Source organism: Coturnix japonica, chromosome 18, assembly GCF_054131305.1.
Source record: "Coturnix japonica strain WE chromosome 18, WE-NBRP24, whole genome shotgun sequence".
NCBI lineage: Eukaryota > Metazoa > Chordata > Aves > Galliformes > Phasianidae > Coturnix > Coturnix japonica.
The window spans coordinates 2430905-2447694 of record NC_140680.1 but is presented as its reverse complement, the minus strand read 5'-3'; the positions used below and the strand labels follow the sequence as shown (position 1 = coordinate 2447694).

General features: G+C 45.7%; 1 protein-coding gene across 3 annotated transcripts in view; it reads left to right on the top strand.

Annotated features, from left to right (window-relative positions):
- Positions 1-16790, top strand: part of NDFIP1 (Nedd4 family interacting protein 1) — a 23276-nt gene extending 6486 nt beyond the window's left edge. Inside the window, exons 2-9 of one of the 3 annotated variants that reach the window (XM_085519123.1) lie at positions 9345-9525; positions 9920-10007; positions 11151-11281; positions 12123-12210; positions 12421-12545; positions 13262-13328; positions 13917-14022; positions 15801-16790. In XM_085519123.1, the coding sequence (XP_085375249.1) occupies positions 9345-9525; positions 9920-10007; positions 11151-11281; positions 12123-12210; positions 12421-12545; positions 13262-13328; positions 13917-14020 (784 nt within the window). In that variant the 3' untranslated portion in view covers positions 14021-14022; positions 15801-16790. Of the gene's footprint in view, positions 1-2797; positions 2966-9344; positions 9526-9632; positions 9809-9919; positions 10008-11150; positions 11282-12122; positions 12211-12420; positions 12546-13261; positions 13329-13916; positions 14023-15800 lie in introns of those variants that run through there. The other 2 variants (XM_015875492.2, XM_085519124.1) reach the window with 2 other exon arrangements.

The window sequence follows — 16790 nt, the reverse complement described above, 5'->3', positions numbered from 1 at the left end:
AAGCTGATTTTTCTTCCCAGCAAAAGCAGCAGATGGAAGGAAACAAACACTTCCCTGCAGAAGGAGCTGAAGTTTAAGCAGGGGATTCTAACAAGCACAGCATTTTCTTTCTCTCTGCCTTGAAGAGATGGGAGTCAGCATTTCGCACACAGCAGAGCTTTTGCTCCCAGGAGCTGCTTTGGAGCACTGATTCTATTTTTTTTTTTTTTCCTTCTAAAAAAAGCAACAGTTAAAAATGTATGTGCATAAAGGGCCCTCTCTCCAACTCCCATAATTAAAGCAGCTCTTAAATGCCCACCATCTGCCAGCATTTCCTGCTCCTGCATGTCCCACCTGCATTCACTCTCCTGTTTATGAGGAAAGGAGAAACTGGGTTCCTGTGTGGATGGAGCTGCAGGGAGCTGCCGCTCACCACAAGCCCTGCTGACTGCCCAGCTCCTCCCATCAGGGGCCAAGTCCCAGTGAATCAATGAGCACTACCAGCAGCTGCTGGCACTGAAGAACGCGGCTCATAGCGCTCCACTGCGTTTCTTTGGGCAGCACAGTGCAGTTCTGCTGATGCCAGCAGTCTCTGGATGAGACTCGTGGTGAAGTTTCCATCTTCTTTGAGGCCAGCTCTGTAATGGCAGACAATGCAGGCTTTACATGATCAACATTCTGCCACCATTTTCTCTCAGCCTGCCAGTTGCAGCCTGCTCACAGACTGAGCTATTACAGCGGAGAGCTTCAGAGGCTTCATTTGATCCATTAACTCATGCAAACATTTGTCTTCAGGTTTTCCTTAGGCGAATCATTTACTGCTATGAAGACAGCAAGTAAGAACTAAGTTTTAATGTCTTGATTATTCCTTGTTTAAACAAGTCTAGCTTTAACAAACCCCCTCCTCCCCCCCCCAGCTTTATAGTTTAGAGTTCAATACTGTTACAAAGCATAGATTAAAAGTGCCCTCTGTTGTTCAGTCATACATTGTAATCAAAGTAACACTTGTGGAGCTTAGGGGTTTCAGGGGACTCTCCATACTGAAGCCCTCTAACATTTTCAATTGCTTTCAAACACTTCCACAGCATATCCCATATCCTACGCGGAGGTCACTGACAAGCAATGACTTCAAGCTTCAGAGCATCTCCTGGGAGAAAAGACATTTTGTATTGGAAGAAGGTTTAGAAAACACAGAGGTATGAAGTGATTTGCCTAAAACCATGCAGGAAATGAAAGCAGAACCAGTCATGTGCTGTAACCACAGAATCATCTGAGCTGCTGTCCCTCATACAATAAGACAAATACCCCGAGAGCAGCTGGAAGAAATTGCTGTCAGCTCCCCGTGTCAGCCGTGCTCAGGCTAGTTAGCCTAATTAGGTGCTGATATGCTTCCAGCTAATGACTGGCACAAACTGTTTCACCATCTCTTTGGGATACTGTCCAGCATCTTTGCTGAGGTTATGCACAGGTTGTGTCTGGTTTTAGTCTTTCAGATGTCCAAGTCAATCAGCATAAAGCTAATTACCACTGTGGCTGTAGCTATACTTAGGGATATAATCCTACCTCAACAGCAAATCCGCGTACATCATCAGGGCAGCTTCTTACTGCAAAGAAGATTCTCAGTGCAAACTGTGGATCTTGTAGAAAGGGGGAATGAACACTGTGACAGCGCCTTCAGCTCTCACTCCAACTCCTTCAGAGCTATTTTTCTTACAATAAACTTGCATTCTCCTTGTGCCTACTGCATTTCTCGGGAGCCTCTTTTGGAGGTTCTTCTTGGCTAAAGTCCTTTGCAATTCCTGCCTGTCCCTTAGCAGGATACCTGCAATGTTTACCCAACTCTTTAGGGCTTGGGTGAACTATGCAGTCCTATGAGGAACACAGAGCAGATCCCAGGCTAGGCATGGTACTGAACGGAGAGCTGTAATCACACAGTTATGACAGAGTTTGTATTGAATTCTTTCTCTGAATTGACAGCTCAGAATCCCATTAGGGCTGATTCAGCCCTCCTCATCCTAAAGCAGATATAGTTAAGTCTTATCAACCTTAGGGACTGATGTGGATGGTTTTGCACAAGCCCAGCTGTAGATGAACTGCACAAGCACAAAACAAGGGTTAGACAAGCTGGAAAACCCCTCAACCTGTATAACACCAAATGCAAAATAACTCAGAATAAACAAGTGTATAACCCAGTGTGATTTCTGATGAGTGCTTGCTCCGGAAGGCTTTGGGTCTGCAGCACCATCTGCTTGATGTGGATATTCAGGATTTCACAGCACCTCCTGAGCAGTTGGCCAGCATTTCAGGGTTGCTTTGGCTGCAATGCTTTGTGTGTGTGCTGGGAGCAGGTAACATCAGGTCTGGAACTGATGTTAACAGACAGGGTGGTACAGCCCTGGAACAGGGCATGGTGATGGCATCGGGGCTGCTGAGCTCAGGAAGTTTGGACAGTGCTCTCAGACACGGGGTTCGGTTTCGGGTGTCCCTGTGTGGACCCAGGGGGTGATCTCGGCGATCCTTGTGGGTCTCTTCCAACTCTCAGCTCTGTGATTCTGTGACCAGCTCCAGGGCAGTGGCAGTCCGCACATCCCGGTCCCACCCTGCTATGAAGGCGGCACCCACTTCCATCCAGCACGGGGTACCATGAGTTTTCGGATTGCTAGTGTTAAATCCCCCCTGCACAGCACCCCCGGCACCCCCAGGCCCAGCAGCCCGCCCCGGTGCTCTCGGGCCCGAGGGCTCCGGCTGCCGGCGGGGCGGGGCGGGGCGGGGCGGGGCGGGGCGGGGGGAGGGCGCGACCGAGCGTGACGGGCAGAGGGAGGGCGGGAGCGGAGCCGCAAGCGAAGAGGCCTCGGCTGCGCGGCCTCCGCCTCAGCAGCTTCCGTCGGGAGGCGGCCGGGCAGCGCCGAGCCCCCGCTGCCCGCTCAGCCCTCTCCCTCACAGCGCCATGGCGGCCGCCGAGCCCAGCAGCGGCCGCTACCAGCAGGTGAGGGGCGGAGGGGGCTCCGTAGGCCGCGCGGGAGCGGGGGGGGGTCCGTTCGGAGGCCGCGGGGCCTCGGCGCCCATCCGGGCTGTGGAGGCCGCGGGACGCTGCGGGACGGGGGTCGGCGGGGCGAGGCGCGGGCACGGCCGGGCTGCAGGCGGAGGAGCCCCGCCCCTCCCCGGGGCCGCGCGGTGGCACAGCGGTGACCTTGCCGGGATGCCGCCCTTCCTTCTGCCGTGCTGCGGGTGGCCGGCTCCGCGCCGATTGTTCCCAGCAGCGAACTCGTGCTGTGTCGTGTTGAAACGAGCCTTAATTTAGTTTCGTGCGTTCAGCGCGGTGCTCTCTGGCTCGGGTTGAAATCCCCCTAGGCCGGGTTGTGTGCCTGCAGAGCTCCCAGGTGCGCGTTCTTCCTTCCCGGCCTCCCGAAGGACAGGAACCCAGCCCAGCCCCCGAGCAGCAGCGGGCGGTGTGAGCCCGGCCCTGTGCTCTCTCCCTCACTGCTAACGGTGAGGGAGAGAAATTCCCCATAAGCGTGGGCTGCTGTTGGTGCTCCCCGGGGGTACCGCTGTGCTGCGGCTTTGTTGTGGTGGCAGTTTGGTGGCTGTGTGCTCTACTCACAATGCCAGGTGCAGCTTCTCTTAGGACAAAGTGTTGGTCTCATCCTTGTCGCTGGATGTCACTGGTTTTGACACGCCAGGTTTGTAAAAGTTGAGTAAATCTTGCAGTTTTTTCCCTGTGAAACACAAATGTTTTCACTCATGAAGACCAATCTATTTCTTTGTTGTTCTTCTCAGCCACGCTGGCTACAAATAAGCAGGTTTCTTTGCTAATTGACTGCCTGTCAGCCCTGAGAATCCTCCTCATAAATGTTCTTTACAAAGGGATCTGGTTTTGTGTCCTGCCGTCTTGAGCACATGAAGATATGTGACAGCAATCACTGAAGGCTGCTCCCACCTTGTTCTTGGTGGCACTCCAGGCCCGACTGATAAGAACAACACTGATTCCCTTAGAGAGAAATATGGGAAGCTGTCATTTCACCAGGTCTCACTCGCACGTGGGGCAGACACATAACAGACACTGTTAGTGCTGCAGAGCGCAGCACTGCGTGGTACAGCAGAGATTAGAGAGGCAGTCTGTGCCCCAGAGGATTCGTTCTGCTAAAGATGAGGTCCTGGGGAAAGACGGCTGTAATTGAGTGCAGGATGAGAAACATACAGATGGAATTACTTTGGGCTGCTTAAAAGTTGCTTTCCCCCCCCTTGCCCTCTGTCAGAACTCTGGTATCTGTGTTGTTGTAAAGCACGTTATTGGTTTCTCATGCTTGCACTGCTCTGGAAAATCCCTGCGAGCTGTGAAACTGGAGATACAGAGCTCGTGTTTAGATGGAGGCGAGATGGGAGGGTGGGAGAACCTCTCCAACATGAACATGTCAAGGTTTTTAGATACTGCTGTCCATCTAACAAATGCAATTTCTGCCAGTGGAGTGTCTAAAGAATTGGTAGCCTATCTCTATTGGTAGCTCCTATCCGTAAGGGCTGGAGTTGGATGCAGGATCTGTAAGTGTAGGCATTATTTGGAAATTACCAATACTCCCATTTAATTTTTGAAGTTATTGGAGTATGAAGCAGTGAAATAGAACTGAACATTCTAAATCTCGAGAACATTTATTTTTTTTGGGGGGGTGATGTGTCACTGGGGGCTGCCCCATAACTGGGCAGCTGCTCTGCTCCTGAATGTGCTGCCCTGTCTGCGTGGCACTTTGACATCCATCCCCATGGGGGTTTTATGCACGGAGCTGTGTGTGTGGGAACAGTGTGAGGGGTGGGATCCCCTGTGTGTGTGCTGTCAAACAGAAGAAGGGGTACTGAGCACAGAGGACAACAGAAATAAATAAGCAGCTGAGTTCAAAACCCGCGTGTTTCTTCCTTGCGGGCCCATGTGGGCGCATGGGCTGTGCATCCCCCAGCAGCCTGTTCCACCACCTGTGTCTGTTTCTCTGTGTGTGCTATGTTAAAGGGGTGCTTATGGCACGTGATTTGTTTTCTATAATCTTCAGCCCTCGTGCTTTATTCAGGCATTAGGTAATCTAACAGAAAATAGCTTGCGATGATGCTTCTGAACGCTATGGCGGTTTGGCTGAACGCACTGAGGAATCACAAATGGAGCTAAGGCAAAACCCATGGAGGGATGTGTGCCCTGCTGTGCTGGGGGTGGTGGGGCGGCTGGTTCTGTCCCTCGGTGCAGGCTGTGAGAGGCAGGATGTGGTGCTGGGGAGCAGGGCAGGCTGCAGCATGCAGCAGTCCGTGTCCCAGAAGGACTGGGGATGATGCCATTGCTGCTTGGACTTGCTTTTGGGAAGGCTATGCAGGATGTTGCTGGGTTTAGGTGGCCTAAATCCTTTGGAGCGCATCCCCTGGGCTGGGAGCTCAGTGTCAGAGCTGTATCTTGTGCTTAGAGCTGAAAGTAGCCTCTGTTCTGGAAAAAATACTTAGGCTTTTAATAGGTTTATTTACATTCTGTGTTAACTGCTTTTTACTGGAAGCATTTGAAGATATATGTGATGTATATGAGTAATGTAAACCCACCTAGAAAATGGTGGGTGTGTTAAATAATACAAACAGATTCCTTTTTAAGTGGTATTTCTTCCAGTTCCACTTGTTGAAGGCTGACATGGATCATGAATCATTCCGTTATGGGAGGCGTCTATGGGAAATGTAAAGAAGAAAGATTTCTCCGTTTGTTTGGTTTCCTTTTGGTGGAACTGCAGAAGAAATGTGCTGCCTGAGATAGGAGAGTGAGGACATTTGGAACCCACAGAGCACTGCAGTGCTTGTGTTCTGCCTGGAAAGGCTGAGATGAGATAGGAAAGGAGACATCAGTTACCAGCTTGTGCTCGCATTAAGCTCGTCTTTAATTTTTCAGTTGCAGTGGGTGTGCAGAATATCCCATATCTTGTAACGTTAGCAGATAGAATTAGTGATGTCGGTGGCTTTTCATTTCTTTGGTGAGCCGTTTGGTGCTTGCAGAAGATGTGCTGCCTGAAGATACCTGCAATTGGTAAGAATGGTAGGGAGATAAAGAAAGGGCAGGTTGTTTTCTTTTCTCTTTTGTGCACCCAGATGAGAACGGTGGTGTCCTTTGACATAAGAACAGTAGGGGCTTACAGAACTAAGTCACAGAGTTTTCCCACCCCACTGGTCGTGTTGCTCTGCACCTGGTGAGAGCTGGGATTTGGGGTGAAGCTGTGCTGCCTCTGTGCAACATGGCACTGATTCCATCTGGCTCTTGGTAGATAGATACTGATTTGTTCTGAAACAGCAGCTTCTGCAGGCAGCTGTACTTCTCAGGTGGGTTTGGAAGGTTTTGGTGATTCTGTGTAATAATGTAGTTATAGAATTAAAATAAATTCATTCTGTAAAGGTTAAAGGACTTGGAACAGACAGTGCTACAGCTGCAGTCCAGCATCATTGCAAAGCTTGTGTGACAGTAGAACACAGCCTTGCAGGCAAATGTCTGTTTTGACAATTATCTCAGGTATCAGGATTGTGCTGGGCTTAGTTGGGCTGAATTCTATCTGTGATGCATTAATGTCCAGAAGAATACGGTCCTAAATACTGCAGCAAGGCTTTGTGCTTTGTTAGGTGAAAGGTAATTCCAGCTGCCTAATATGGAAACCAACTTCTTGTGTACTGAGCCACCGAACATGCAGGCATAAGGACAGTCCCAACAGAGGTGTGTTGTGGCTGATGTGCTTCTTGGTAGCTCAGGCAAGGCAGCACAGTGCTCTGGGTGAGCAGGGCTGGGGGAACAGGAGCTTTGTAGCTCTGGGAGTGTTTCTCCGGTGAGTCCATGTTGGTGGCCATGGATGGTATTTTGGAGGGCTGCAGCTGTGCTGAGCAGTGCTTGATGCATGCAGCTTGGTGCAAGGCACGGCTCCACAGCCCAAACATGTAGCACAAGGGAAGGGCCTTCTGTCCTTGTTTGCACCTCCAGGTGTGATGAGGAGCTCCGTGCTGCCACTGTAATGCAGCTCAGTGACCTGTGAGAGCTTTGGGGAGAAAAGTTATTTGCTCCTTGAGGAGAGGGGCTGCCAAGGGTTGGTGTGTGCGGGTTTGCTTGTCTCGTAGCTTATTGTTACTAAGCTGATATCAAGTTAGAGGAATTTGAGACAGGATTGGGTAAAAGTCAGGATTTCAAATCAGTGTTGGGGGAATGTAGCTGAGTAAAAGGAGGTATCTGGACTGAGCAGCGGCTTTTATTTGTAACCCAAAGGCCAAAGATACAAAAGGAGAAACGTAAGGAGAGTTGAAATGAGATTAGAAAGTTGACTTGCTGGAGTACTCCCTATTTTAGTAATGACATAGGTTTGGGGTTTTTTGCCTTAAGTTGGAAGGGACCTTGAAGATGATCTAGTTAGCATGTAGTACTGCTTGTATTGGTTTGCAGAGGTTGCGATTCCATTGTTCGGAAAAATAGACTCTGCCACCTTTAAAACAAAGTGTATCTATATCTTTTGTTGCTATTAACCCAATTAGCCGCTGTTCTGAAATCCCACAGGAACCATAGTAACAACAAAAATGAGAGCGGATCGGGGCTGCCTTCGCTCAGATTCCTCAGTAGGATTTTGTGCAGCGCTACCTTGTGTGCCAGCACGTGAGATCAGAGCTGAAATGCAGGGAACACCGCTGAGCTGATGCATTGCTGAGACAGAGCTGGTAATGGGCGACGTGCACACATTGCTCCTGAGGACCTGGGCTGAGGGGAGGTTTAATAACAAGAAAGATGCAAAGCAATGCCAGCAGGCAGTGTGCTGAGCATACAGAGTTTGGAGGAGGGAACAAATTTACACGGAAACATTTAAAAACGTTTTGTAAGTTTAGAACTTTAGTGCTGCTGTATGTGCACGTGATGTGCCTGCATTGGGACAGTGGTGCAGCAGCAGCACCCTGCTCAGAGCTGAATTGTTGGTGGCCTTTGTTGGTTGGGAAGTAAATGTCCCTGAGTCTTACCCTGTTCCATCAGACAACTCCTGACGTTTGGTAATCAGATAAAAAAATTAATCTCAGCCAAGCTCTTGTTTTAACAAGTGCATACACTGCTGTAAATACGGCCTACTTTTGATGCAGCAAATAGGTGATTCACACTTTCAAAGCTAAGCTCCATCTGAGAAATAGAGAAAGAACACCCGTCAGCCTCAGCAAAACAGACTGTGGGCAGACCCAGCTTCAGTCAAGCTCCCCAGGATCTGAAGGCTTCCAGCAGCACTGCAGAGGGAGGTTGCCTGCAGCCCCCCATGGCACTGTGCTGTGCATGCTGGGTGCCCTCCTTGGCCTGGGTGGAAAATGCAAGGCCGTGTTGTGCCACGTGAGACCTGATGATTCATTCTTCCTGTCACATGAATCCTCACTGTTTTGCTAATAAGCACTTAGTTGAATTTTAGATGCCTGGAATCATTAAAAAGGCTGGAAGGCATTTGTGTACCTTGTCCATTAAAAGGAAAATCTGATTCCTATAACTGCATACCTCATAGAGCCTCTAGCTCAGTTTTACAAAGTAACAGTAACTGCGTGTTTTATGTCATTACTTGAGCTGTGGTGGTTTGGAACTCGCAGTAAGTCCAGCTTGCCTTTTCCTGCATGACGCAGCAGTCAGTGGGAGTTGGCAGCGGCCCTTGGACCTTTGGTTAAGTGTTCCATGCACACACGAGTGTGCAGCCGGCCAGGGTGTGCATCTGGCCAGTTGGTGGATGGGAAAACAAGCAATGGATGCTCTTCAGCTCACTGGAATGGAGTGTCATGCAGTTCATGCAGTGGTTAGGAAGCAGGTGTCCAATGAATTGTGTCTAACTGAAGAGGTTTGGGCTTTGACTTTCACCGCGGATGTGGATGTAGCCTGAGGCTTTGATGTGAGCTATCAAAAGGAAAAGAATAGAAGAATGTGCAGGGCAGTTTAGTGTAAAGTGAGACCATCTTTTGCACGTGTGGGTTGGTTTTTAGTTTTCCTGGTAGGCTGTACAGGCAAAACAGTGCTGCCAGCTCCCTGAGCAATAAATGCTTGGCAAGGGCTTGAGTGCCAACTTCAGAAGATGCCAGAAGCATCTTTCCAAAGAGAAGGAAGCAAATGGCTCCAAGTACATTAGAGCCAGTGTGCAGGAGGAGTGGCTGAAGATGTTACTGGAGGAGCTGCAGGAGTGCTGTTGCTTAGTGCTGGTTACAGAGGAGCATGGCATCTCCTTGTGAAGGCTCAGTCCCAACGTGCTTTTCTGAAATGAATCTTCTTTCTGTGTAAAAAGTTAATTTCTTCGTTGATGAGAAGTGGAACAAGAAGATAAATTAGGTAGCAGCTGATTTGTAAACTCTGTTCTGGTGTGTTCTGCTTTCAGCCCATCTGGTTCGCCTTTGTCATCTTCTCTGATCAAAGCTGCAGTCGGCATACCTGGTTCATGCAGGGGATGCTGTATTATTGCTGATAAGCTGCAGGGTTATTTATTCCAAGCTGTGGGAATGTGGGAAGCACAGTGCATAAAGCACACAGTCTTCTCTGAAGTCCTACGGTGTCAAAAGGTGAGGGGAAATTGCAAGAGTCATATTTACATGTGTCATGTGTCTGCCACGAAACCAGAGGCAGCAGTGCAATCTTTTGTTGATGTCTCCTGCTATTTCCTCAACAGATGCAATTGCAGCTCCTAAATTGTGCGAGCTGAGGATCCTTGGGAGGTGCTGGGGAAATTGAGAGGTACTGAGAAGTTGTATGCTGTGCTAGGTTGAAGTCCAGGTGTGTGAGGGTATGAAATCATGGCTTCGTTTTATTGTGCTTTTAAGTCAAATGGGAGCTTTTTGGAGCAAAGCGAGCAACTGCTTGAGTGCTCCATGGTGCCACAGATCTGTTTTGTTCCAGAAGAGATGGCCACAGATTGTGGGGCACCCAATTAACCTCTCCTGTGTGTGGTCTGTTCAGCTGCAGAATGAAGAGGAGCCAGGTGAGGCTGCACCAGTGGTCAGTGACGCCCCTCCGCCCTACAGCAGCATTTCTGCAGAGAATACAGGTAAATGCAGCAGAAAGGAAAGAGCTGGGTTTGCTCTGTTGTTCTTTCTTACCTCCTTAATTGTTCTCCATATTGACAGATGGCATTGCATTATCCTTACCAAGGCGACAAAGGATCACAATTGATCTAGGGATGCTATTGTTACTTGTGGTTTAGAATATGCATTTTGGCTGCATTTGTCTGATGTCATCCTATAAAGTGCTGTTCAGTTACATTGCACAGTGTTCTGAGTTGATTGAAGGCAGTTAAAGTCAAAGTGCTGTGAGGCTTTGTGGTTCCCTCTTGTTATTTGGCCACTGTACTCCTTCCAAAAAGAACTTGTTACTTAAAAGGAATTAAAGAATTCATGATTTCTGCAGTTTTCAGTAACTAAGAACGTGGTCATAAGGTTACACTTCTTCTGAATCATCGTACTGTCATATAACTCACTAATAGCTTTGAGCAAAAGAGATTTTCTTTATGTGCTGGTTCTGTATTGGTGAGTTTTAGCCCAGGTAAATCTTCTCATTTTTCCCTTCCAGAACCTCTGTAGTCAACTTTAAAGAAGATTTATGAAGCAAATGCAAGTCAGTGTCTTCAGTAGCCTGCTTTGGCTAGAAGTTGGAGGGCTGTGTTTCTAAAGCTGACTGTGGGATATCCTGCCTCAGCACACTCCTTGTAAAGATGCCCCTATTAGTTCTGATTCCTTGGTGTGCCTAAGAGATTGGGACTCAAAAATGTGCTTTGATTTTTTTTTGTCCCAGTCCGGCATCAAAAAAACCCAAACTCTTAGGAGTCTTTCTCTGGAAACATTGCTTGCCAGCAGTCTGAGGCTCGGAGTGATTCTTCTTTTGACTCACTCAGACTGCTTGGGATTCATAAATAAAACTACTTCTGTTTTATTGAAGGACAGACGTGTGTGTCATTGCTTCAAAAATAAGTAGAGCTGGGCTTGTTAAAATATGACTTTGTATGAGATAAGATGTTCCTATGTTTTTCACTTTTTATTCTGGGATGGCAGGAGGCTAAAAGGGTGGGGAGGAGATGGGAGCTTAACAGTTGGGATACTGAGGTCTTTTGAGGGCTTCTGAAATGCTTCTTGTTCCCAGCATGGAGTTATTGAGGAGCAGACAGGTTACCTGCTGTATAACTTTTGCTTTGCAGCTTATTTTGACTACAAGGATGAGTCAGGATTTCCGAAGCCTCCATCTTACAACGTGGCCACAACACTTCCTAGTTACGATGAAGCAGAGAGAACCAAGGCTGAAGCCACAATTCCCTTGGTTCCTGGAAGAGTGAGTACACTTGGCTGCCTGTATGTCCTTCACATCTCCTGTGTAGGATTTCTCTTTCAAGTCCTGCTTATCAAGTGTCCTGCCTTTTGTTTTTCAGCCTTTTAGGGCAGTGGTACCACACACTTCCATGCGTTCTGAGGTGTGAGGTTTTAAATTTTCCTCTGGGCAGCTATGAAGTAATGCTATCCAGATTAGTTTGGCAAGCTGACAGAGGTGGTGTACTGTATCTATGCGTACTGTGTTGGGTTGGTTTTTTTGTTTGTTTTGTTCTTTTAAAAAGGGATTTAGGATTAATTATTCGGCCATCTCATGTATCTACTCTCAATGCTCCTGATGCTTGCTTAGCTGACTTGACCAGAGAGCAGTCCAGCTGATGCAAGGATGAGAAAACCATTCCCTCTATCAGAATATATTTCTTTTCATTTTAAATTGCCTTTGTCAACACTACATTTTGTTCAGCATGGTCCCCCACCCCAATAGCATTAAATGCACACGTTTCTTGATAATTCTTAATGGAAGCCAGATTACTTGGTTCAGGTGAAAAGTGTCATTTTTCTGATGATAGGGGAGTTCTTTTAGTGAGAAGAAGAATGTGTCTGTATTAAGAAATAAAAATACTTCTAAGATTTAATATAGTGTGCCTTGGGTTTTTTGGAGATTTAGGAATATTTTCCCCAAAAGGAGTCTCTTTGAGTGTAAACTGAGCATTCTGTATCCCTCTATTGCACGCTGCTTCTTGAGGGCTCTGTGCTTTGCTGACCCTGTCTTGAAGAAGTAGGAGCAGATGTATGGATTGAACTGACTTAAATGCATTTGTGTTGCCTTTCCCTTTGATTTGCAGGAGGAGGACTTTGTGACACGGGATGACTTTGATGACAGTGACCAGCTGAGGATAGGAAATGATGGCATTTTTATGCTAACTTTCTTCAGTAAGTACATGGTGCAGCTTCCTTTTGTAAGTCAGCAACCCAAAATAGCTGCAGTTATTTTCACACTTAGGTTTATGAGGCACCCAAAAAAATGGTGTGTGCCAATTTTAAGGTTTTTATGCTTTTTTTTTTTCTTTTTTTTCTTTTTTTTTTTTTTTTCCCCTTCTTGATATATAAAGAGGACTTGATCTGCTTCTCTTCCTTTCTTAGTGGCATTCCTCTTCAACTGGATTGGATTTTTCCTGTCTTTCTGTCTGACTACTTCAGCTGCAGGACGGTATGGGGCCATTTCTGGATTTGGTCTGTCTCTTATCAAGTGGATCCTTATTGTCAGGGTAAGTTGTGTCATGCAGAAACACATACTGGTACTGTTTTCTTTCCTGACTCACTTTTATTTTACTTATATAAATGTTATTTGTGGCAAATTTAGCTTTTATAAGCTGAAATGGATTTTGAGCTTCTTGTTCACTGGGGACAGAGCTTTATTGTCATTCTGTCCTGTTCACGTGCTCAGGTGATGGGATTATTATTATAATAAAGGAGATCACAAATTGCACACTCAAGTATATCTCTGTCAGGCAGAGCTGCATCAGAATGTGTTTGTGTGTGTTGGGTGTTGACAGCGACCTGATCTTCATAAAATAGTTATCTGGATAAAGCAGGCCCTACAGTCAGTTTAGCGACACATCTCGCTTGTATGATGTTCTTTAGGTGCTGCTTTGAAAATGTAATGATCTCTAAATTGTGAGATCACCATGAGCATAACCGATGAGAAGAGAGAGAGAGGGATTTGGAGATATGGGAGTCTTGAGGTTTGTTTTTTTGCTGGAGGAGGAGGCAGTGGCACAGTCACATGTCTGGAACGGCTCGCGGGTGCCCTCTGGTGTGACACATGTGACACAGGCAGCAGGTGACAAGAAGCTTACTTCTCTATTTTATTTTCCTTACTAGACACTGCATATGCAGACAGTTTGAAAATATGTTTAGGTGCAGACACTGTTGTGTGCTCTAATTTGTGTGGGCTTTTTTGTTGTTTTTTTTTTCTTTCCAGTTCTCCACCTATTTTCCTGGTTACTTTGATGGTCAGTATTGGCTTTGGTGGGTGTTCCTTGTACTAGGTAAGTGTTTTGTTCTGGGGGGAAGGAGTGCATACTTAGAACTCTGTAAAGTGCAGTAAGGCCTTTGTAAGCATAACAGTACTGACTACTAAAATATGTACATGTAGATGTAAAACCAAAATGTAACCCTTAGGGTACTTTTCCTGCATGCATTCTAGATGTTAGAGGTATACACAAGCACTGTCTGTTTGTTGTAATTCTGGGTAGTGGTGCCCCGTTTATCAATTGAAAGGAAAAAAGAAGAGAAAAATGCTTGTATTTATAGTAGCAGATGTTGTATCAGTTGTTGTGACCTTTCTTCCTTTTTTTTTTTTTTTTTTTTCTCCAATGGAAGTGACTAGATCTAATCTAAGCACTAGGTCTAATTTTGGGTTGGAGGTTTTGTGATGGGCTAAGGAAGGTTTGATTTTGAGACTGTGTAGTCTTAAAAGATGAGGTGATACAAGAAAAGTTCTTGTATTCAGGCCGCTGTTGTGCATCCCAACAACTCGGGTGGTTCTCTGCTATTAACAGCGAGTTGATCTGCTCCTTCTCTAATTGCAGAAGCCAAATCTTTATTAACTGCACAAATGTGTTTCTTTCATCTAGGTTTTCTGCTGTTTCTCAGAGGATTTATTAATTATGCAAAGGTTAGGAAGATGCCTGATACCTTTTCCACTCTCCCCAGAACCAGAGTTCTCTTTATTTACTAAAGGTAAACTTTCTGCTTTCATGGATTTGTTCTGTTTCATTTTAAACTTAATTTAGTGACTTTCCTTTGCATCAGAATTCTTAGAATGCAAGGCAGCAGCAAACAGTTGTTTCTTGGTATCCCACACACAGCTCCTGTTTCTACAGAGGGACAGCATCCAGACTGTCTTGGTGGGGAACAGAGGAATATTTGGCATTTCTTCTCGAGTTTTTCCTTAGAAGAATTTTTGAGTTCATTAGATTTGAGTTGTACAAACAGCATCCTGGCCTTGTGCTGTGTTTGACAGCCATGTCTTTCTGAACGAGTGATGTGCCTGAAACAGATGGTATGTTCTGCACATGAACAGGGGTCTCAAAATGTGGTTAAAAAACCTGTGCCAGTTTTGTGTACCAAAAAGAACAACATGTCTGAATTTTGTGTGCCCTTTGAATTTTGTGCCAAGTTCATGAAGAAATTCAGTCCTCACGCACCATTTCTCTTTGAAAATCACTCCTGTGTACTGAGCATGCTGCCCTACCTGAGTGTTTTTTGAAAGCCTGAATGCCTGAAAGTCATTTCTTTAAGGCTGAACTTTAATGTTGCTCCCTTCCTAATGGGACTTTAAAGAAAGGCTTAAGAAGTCAAACCCTTATAGCATAACTTCCTGCTTACAGCAGATAATGGCCTTGCATTAACTGTCCCTCCCTGAGGGGAAGGAAATCCTGGAATAGTTTGCTTCCCAGATGGTGGATGCAACATGATGCTCCCTTTAGAAATATGTAATAACACCGTATTTCCCCAAGACAAGGTTGAAGCAGTTGCAGCTGGGACTGTGGTATAAAGAGACCAAACAAAGCCCAGCTTTAAATTGGGCTCATTACATTGTTCAGAATTTGAAACCAAGGCTTAGTTTTCCAAATGCACTTTTATTAGAAGCTGTAAACTGCTCAAGACTGCTTAATTTCTGTTCTGCAGCATGTTACATGGAACAAGAATTGTGCAATGCTTTGCAGCTTTGTGTGGTGATGATAGTGCATAAAAATAGATCTTCAGCTAATTTATTTGTGTTCCTGTTCTGTTTAGTGAAGTGACTGGGTTACAGTGGGCTTTTCTGCTGACCTCCAGGGTTTGTAATATCCTCTGGAATTCCTGCTGAGTCACCAGCAGGATCACTTCCCTTCACTGTGTGCTCACACAGTGCCAGCATTTAAGCATCAGCCATGTCACCTGTAGTTTGTTCTCACTGAATTTGATTTTACTTATATATGAAACTTATTCATTTATTATAGGACCCAGCTGGCTTCTTGCTTCAGAGGCCTTTCTTGTCTTCGATTCTGTCATTCTGTGATTCAGAATTTGAAATGATAATTGTGGAGACCTTTCTGAACTCCTTGCTTGTAAGGATGGAGTTGTGGTGTCTTCTGTTGTAAATTTTTGTTTGTTTATTTACTTTTGGGTACCTGAGAGCTTTCAGAAATCACTCTTTTGGGTATACAGAGGTAAATGGTCTCCCTCGCCTTCTGAAAGTGCTTTCACTGGAGATCTTTAATCCAAACTTCTCAGAAAGGAAACCACAGCAGACCTGCATTTTCACTATCTGGTTGTTTTTAAGGTTAGCTTTCCGCTGTAGGCCATGATGAGGAGGGGGCAGTGAATGGGCATTTTTGTCTTGACCATGTCATTGTGTACTGGGATCCTTTATAAGCCTCTCAATATCCTGCACTCTTTGTGAGCGACATCCTTCTGCCATCTAAAATAGCCATCTAACTATAGGTTCAATATTTGATATCCTTCTCCAACAGATGTTTTCTGGCAAATGTCTTCCTGTGTGAGTGAATTCTCCCTCAAGAAGTAACAGGACACCTGCAGGAAGTGAATCAAGACTCTGAAACAGAAGAAAAAAATAATCACCTGCTTTAAAAGAAATAAATAAAGTACTGTTGGAAAACACAAAAAGAAGGAGAAGCATTTCTTTCTATTTGTTTCTAGGTGTAAAATTTTAATAATTAATGCGGAATTCTGTAATCATTAAATTGTTAGTGGCTAATGTTTGCAAAAGCTATTGCAGTCGAGTCTGTGATGTGCTAATAAGGCCTTATCTAGTATCTGTAGTCATTTGGGTAGCATGAGCTGTGCCCCGTAGCCAGCAGGGGACAGGCTTGCTTTGTTTCGTTCTGCATCCTAGCGGCAGGTTGGGACTCTGGTTTGTGGTGTACAGTGTGTGTGATGCTGACTGCCCCGAAAGGGATGACCTCAAAAGTTGAAGCGATGGCATTGCTATGGTTACACACCTTTCTGCTGCTTCATGGCAGCCACCTGTGCTGTCTGAGAGAGGAAACTGGGCTCTGCAGCACGGACTTGTGAGGTGTAATTCATTGGGAGGGAGTCTTATTTCTGAAGGTGGCACAAGTGTTAATTTTTTAATAGCCTATGATACTCTCAGTGTTGTAGTATACTTTCGTACTACCTACTTTTTGGACTAAATAGGAATTTTCACAGTACATGTTGGTAGTGTAAAGATGAAAGGTCACATTGCAACTTTGTATAAAGAATATCTTGCAAAATAAAGGCCTTTTTTTTTTTTTTCTTTGGCTTGGGACTTTTGAAACGATTCCTAACATCCCTGTAACTCTTGCCTTTATAATTTGTGTTAGCAGAGATTCCGATGCTTTATAAATGTAGATTTAATGTCCACTTTTGTGCTTTCTGCCAAGTGGTGATTCACTTTGGAGTTTTACTATGTTAAAACTGTAAATATAGCAGAACATTAATAAATGTCACTTATGTAGCAA